The sequence below is a fragment of the Trachymyrmex cornetzi genome, unplaced genomic scaffold (assembly GCF_001594075.2).
Source record: "Trachymyrmex cornetzi isolate Tcor2-1 unplaced genomic scaffold, Tcor1.1 scaffold1313, whole genome shotgun sequence".
Lineage (NCBI taxonomy): Eukaryota > Metazoa > Arthropoda > Insecta > Hymenoptera > Formicidae > Trachymyrmex > Trachymyrmex cornetzi.
Window position 1 is genome coordinate 54,061 of NW_017295888.1, and position 5,831 is coordinate 59,891.

A 5,831-nucleotide genomic window follows, 5' to 3' on the forward strand; every position below is an offset into this window, starting at 1 on the left:
CATTCTGGCGACCGTGACAGGACAATCGATTTTTTCGTTGCCAACCATTGTACAGTGACAAGAGACTATTGGGAAGTGACCCCGACACGATGGATAAAATAAGGTTAACACAGAAGATAACGCGATCCGCGTTTACGAGAGCACATACTTCCTTCCAAAATGAGAAAAGGAAAGAATCGCCAGACTTAACCTCCATGCAAGTCAGTTTTGCATTGATTCGAGAAAAAGCCAGTGAACTTAACGAGCTAAGCCAGAAATTACAGGGATTGATGATCGAAGCAGGAGAATCAGAAGAGGCTATCAACAAGGAAGCAGAGCACGCAGATGAGTACTTGACAAGATACCATCAGGCCAAACTTGAGTTGGTGGAATCTTCCCTGCCAGAAGAGACATTGCGAATATGGCAACGAACAATGACCTCGTCAATTCCTCTAGGCGGCGTATCTGTTGTGACTCTTAACGCAAAAGACCGTCTCATGAATTTAATGTTTTTTCTAGGAAGAGAGGTGGAAAATGAAGAGCGCATACAGATGGCCAAGACGTGCTTCGAAAACAGAGACGTCCAGATAACCAAAGATAAAACTAAAAGAAAACAGAAGAATGATCCAGATCGAGATCCGGATGTCGCCACAGCAGCTGGTTTGTTAGCCGTGAAAGAAACAAACCTACAATGTTTATTTTGTAAAGAGAGTCACGACAGTTCGCGCTGCGAAAAAACAAGAAGCATGAATATGGATGAGAGGATGAAGGTCATAAAAGAAAGGAAAGACTGCTACAAATGTCTAAAGGTGGGACATAGCTACTTAAAATGTCGCAGCAGAGAAAGATGCCCTTGGTGCGGAAAAGGACATTTTCTCTTGGTATGTAGAAACTTATCTAATAAAAGCGAGTCAAAACAGGCCAATGAGGAAAAGCCTACCAATCTAGATTTCAATGAGGGTAACAGTTGTCTCGCTAATATCTCGTCAAGTACTAAAATCTTTTTGCCGATATTAAAGGTTAAGATAAATGGTCCGAAAAGTGAGGCAAAAATCCGAGCTGTCATAGATACCGGTTCACATCGATCTTACATTTCAGAGGGAATAACGAAAACGCTAGGATATGAATTTGTAGGCGAGCAGACGATGATACATTTGCTGTTTGGCGGAAGCAAAACCAAACCCCAAAGACACAAGGCTTGTCGAATCTATGTCAGCAACTTAGATGGCACGTACAAATGCGACTTCGTGGCTTTGCAATAGGGTGTCATTTGTCAAGATACGCCCAGGATGAGTAGCGGACCATGGAAGGAAATGCTTAGCAGAAAAGATATACATCTACATGATACTGGAGAAGAAGAAGCGCCTATCTCATTGTTAATAGGGGCTGATGTTGCTGGCAAAATACTTACTGGAAAAATACTTCAGATTGATCAAGGAATAACGGCTCTGGAAACCAAACTTGGATGGACTCTTTTGGGCAGAAAATTTGATGATGACAGCGAGTCAGATGCAGCTCTAATGGTTATATCCATGCTCACACAAGAGGCAAGTGTGTCGGACCTGTGGAGACTTGACACATTGGGTATCACTGACCCAATAGAAAGCATTACTAAAGAGGCCCGTCAGACTGAAATCAAACAACTGTTTCAAGAAACAACCAGAGTCAACGATGAAGGTCACTACGAAGTTCTTCTACCATGGAAGGAAAATCATCCACCTTTACAAGATAACCGAGATGTCGCGGAGAGGAGACTAAAAGCTGTCACCAAGAAACTACGACATGAAGATTTGTTTGAAGACTATAACTCAGTCTTACACAACTGGCTCGACGAAGGTGTCATCGAGAGAGTGCCTACACACGAAATCCCAAAAGAAAGCTATTACCTGCCTCACAGACCAGTTGTTAAGAAGGAAGGAACCACTAGGATCCGACCGGTTTTCGACGCCTCAGCAAGGACCAAGGACTCATCCTCGCTCAACCAATGTCTAGAAACCGGTCCTAACCTCATTGAACATATTCCGGTACTGTTACATCGGTTTCGAGAAAGAAAGACAGGAGTGACCGCAGACATTGCGAAAGCATTCTTATAAATTAGCATCTCCTCGTCAGATCGGGATGTTCTGAGGTTCTTGTGGTGGGGTACCAATGGAGAATTGGAGACTTATCGTCATCGGCGGGTCGTATTCGGCGTAACAAGCAGCCCATATCTTTTGGGAGCTACTATCGATATGCATCTTGAACAGGCTTTACAGTCCGATGTTTCGCAATGCCAGAAATCAACTTACGAAAAATTAACAAAGTCTTTCTATGTCGATGATTGTATTACTAGCGTTGATTCTCATTCTGATTTCGAGATCTTTCAGAAAGAAGCCAGTTCCCTACTGAGTCAAGCAAAATTCGATTTGAGAGGATGGAAGTATACGGGAATGAACTCAGAGAATCGATCAACCATACTCGGACTCGTTTGGGACACCAAACGTGATACACTCTCATTGTCAGGTTTCCCCTCACGGCCGATCCCGGAGAAGATAACAAAGAGAGAAGTGCTATCACGAGTACAGCAAGTGTTCGATCCTCTCGGGCTCGTCTGTCCAGTGCTCTTAAAGCCAAAGTTGATGTTACAACGTCTCTGGAATCAAGATATGGATTGGGACACCGAGATCGATTCCGACAGCAAAAACGAATTCATAGAATGGACACGACAACTGGACCTCCTCAGCATGTTGAAAGTCCCTAGATGGATTTTTGGAGAAGAAAGGAATACCGAATCATTATGCTTTCATGTCTTTGTGGATGCTAGCAAGGATGCCTACGCGGCTGCGCTTTTCGCAAGAGTAAAAGCAGACGCAGGGGTTGAAGTCCATCTTATCGAAGCTAAGTCAAGAGTAGCCCCGAAAGGCAAGAAGACTATACCTCGTCTCGAACTGTTGGCCGCCTCTATTGGAGCTAGACTAATGCACTCTTTTATCCAGGCCACCAACTACCGAGACATCAAAATATATTTCTGGGGCGATTCGACCACTGTCCTAACTTGGATACGTCAGACAAGACAGTGGGCTGTATTTGTGTGGAACCGCGTCCAAGAAATAAGAAGACTTGCTGAAGTTGGTTCCTGGAGATACGTTCCTGGGGAGATGAATCCTGCGGACTTACCTTCTCGAGGCTGTGATACGAGAAAGTTTTTTGAGTACAGATGGTGGGAGGAGCCCGCGTGGTTGAAACTCCCCCCCGATCGATGGTCTACAGAAGAGGGTGAAATCAACGAGAAAATGATAAATATGGAGTTGCGTAAGACCCCTAGACAATCGAAGAAAACTACCTTCGAAGCCCCCATAAGCGGGATCGTTATGGTCAACTCCACGAAGGTTTCCAGCGAAGAGGATATCCTGTGTAGATACCATCTACACAGATTCTCGTCTTACCCCAAGATTTTACGCATGGTCGCGTGGATAACAAGATTTTTAAACGGTTGTCGCGGGATCTCCGTGACCAGGGAGCAAGAGTTAAGTGCAAAAGAGATTGTTGCCGCTGAATTACTTCTTTGCAAGCTGGCTCAAAAGGAATCTTTCGTGGGGGGGGAACGATCCCCGTTTGCGTGGGTTGAATGTCTTTGAACATAATGGACTCTTGCGAACAAGGACAGTAATCTCCAATCGTCAAGACACATTCCATTTTAGGTGCCCTATACTATTGGATCCAGCACACCCACTGACGAAAAAGATTATTTACTATCTACATCTGAAACTTAACCACGCTGGCATTAACATTGTGATGAACAATCTACGGGAAAAATATTGGATTCTACCGCCGCACCGTAAGCTCTGTCATACACAAGTGCACAACCTGTCGCAGACACATGGCGAAAAACCTAGAGGTACCCCCTGACTCGTTACCTCAAAACAGAGTTAGAGATGTTTCGGCATTCGAGGTAACGGGCATCGATTATGCTGGACCTCTTTTCTTAAAGGAGGGATGTAAAGCTTACATCTGTCTATTCACATGTGCTGTCTATCGTGCGGTCCACTTGGAACTAGTCTCGTCTTTGTCAACAGAGGAATTTTTGGAAGCTTTCAGACGGTTCGTAGCTCGTCGAGGAAGACCCTCTGTGATTTACAGCGACAATGGCAGAAACTTTGTAGGAGCTGCAAATCTGCTACGAAAGATCAACTGGGAAAAGATCTCCAACTATTGTGCTCTTAATGAAATGGAATGGCATTTTAATCCTCCTTCAGCTGCTTGGTGGGGAGGATGGTGAAAGCGTCTTATCCGCATGCTGAAGGAACTCTTGAAGAGAACGTTACGAAAGACTTCTTTGAATTATGAAGAAATGACCACGGTTCTATGCGACTGCGAGGCCATCATGAATTCAAGACCGCTTATCTACTTAGCCGAAGAAAACACAGAAGTTGCGGCTATTACTCCCGCCATGTTTATTAAAGATGTAAAAGAAAGTGGCGTTCCAGATTTAGATCAGATTAACAGTTCTCACTTCGCAAAAAGGCTGCGCTATCGTCAACGATTAAGGGAAGAACTAAGAAAGCGCTTCCGCATTGAATATCTAGGACAATTATCCCGACGAACCAAGTGCGAAAATAACTACGCTCAAGTCGCTGTTGGCGATGTTGTACTCATCGGGAACGATTTGCAGAAGCGTTTAGATTGGCCGCTCGCCGTAGTCAAAGAAATTTTCTTAGGAAAGGATGGATCAGTCCGCGTGGTAAAACTAACCACTGCAAAGGGTGAATTAATCCGGCCGGTACAAAGATTGATATCCCTGGAAGTGAGACACTCCGATGTCGAGATCAACCAATTACTAGAGACGTCAAAAGCTCAGGAACCGCCACAGAAAATACTCGACGAATCGAAACCTGCACCCAAAGAAGAAACGAGTCATAAGACACGAAGCGGTCGTACGGTCAAGAAGCCTGTGCGACTTGGCTTTTAATCATTTTGTTTTTTTCTGTCTCCTGTTTTTTAGGATAGGTTGAGTTGCCCCTGTACCCTATACTATGCAACTCAAGGTGGGAGAGATGTTGAATACGCGCCAAAACGTGCGTCTAGGGAAGCGCGCCCCCCCTCCTTTCGGAGTCCATTTTCTGTTACTGCGCGCTCGACACTCTCGATACTACTATTGGTTCTATGACTGTAAGGATATATATGTCGGAGAGGTTACTCGTAATAAATATTGTATTTCTACTGTATCAAGTGTGTATAACCGTCACTTCCTACCACAAAGAATTGGTTGCAACATTCTGGCGACCGTGACAGGACAATCGATTTTTTCGTTGCCAACCATTGTACAGTGACAAGAGACTATTGGGAAGTGACCCCGACACGATGGATAAAATAAGGTTAACACAGAAGATAACGCGATCCGCGTTTACGAGAGCACATACTTCCTTCCAAAATGAGAAAAGGAAAGAATCGCCAGACTTAACCTCCATGCAAGTCAGTTTTGCATTGATTCGAGAAAAAGCCAGTGAACTTAACGAGCTAAGCCAGAAATTACAGGGATTGATGATCGAAGCAGGAGAATCAGAAGAGGCTATCAACAAGGAAGCAGAGCACGCAGATGAGTACTTGACAAGATACCATCAGGCCAAACTTGAGTTGGTGGAATCTTCCCTGCCAGAAGAGACATTGCGAATATGGCAACGAACAATGACCTCGTCAATTCCTCTAGGCGGCGTATCTGTTGTGACTCTTAACGCAAAAGACCGTCTCATGAATTTAATGTTTTTTCTAGGAAGAGAGGTGGAAAATGAAGAGCGCATACAGATGGCCAAGACGTGCTTCGAAAACAGAGACGTCCAGATAACCAAAGATAAAACTAAAAGAAAACAGAAGAA

General features: G+C 44.4%; 2 protein-coding genes across 2 annotated transcripts; both read left to right on the plus strand.

Moving 5' to 3' along the window:
• Positions 1 to 1,268: 1,268 nt before the first annotated feature.
• LOC108770744 (uncharacterized) lies at positions 1,269 to 4,237 on the plus strand. Its single transcript, XM_018522452.1, has 3 exons — positions 1,269 to 1,977; positions 2,092 to 3,234; positions 4,035 to 4,237. Exons 1-3 carry the CDS (start codon positions 1,269 to 1,271, stop codon positions 4,235 to 4,237), a joined length of 2,055 nt encoding a protein of 684 aa, XP_018377954.1.
• A 15-nt stretch (positions 4,238 to 4,252) lies between these two features.
• Positions 4,253 to 4,927, plus strand: LOC108770745 (uncharacterized). The gene has a single exon (XM_018522453.1). The coding sequence runs from the start codon at positions 4,253 to 4,255 to the stop codon at positions 4,925 to 4,927; it is 675 nt and encodes a 224-aa protein (XP_018377955.1).
• Positions 4,928 to 5,831: the final 904 nt, after the last annotated feature.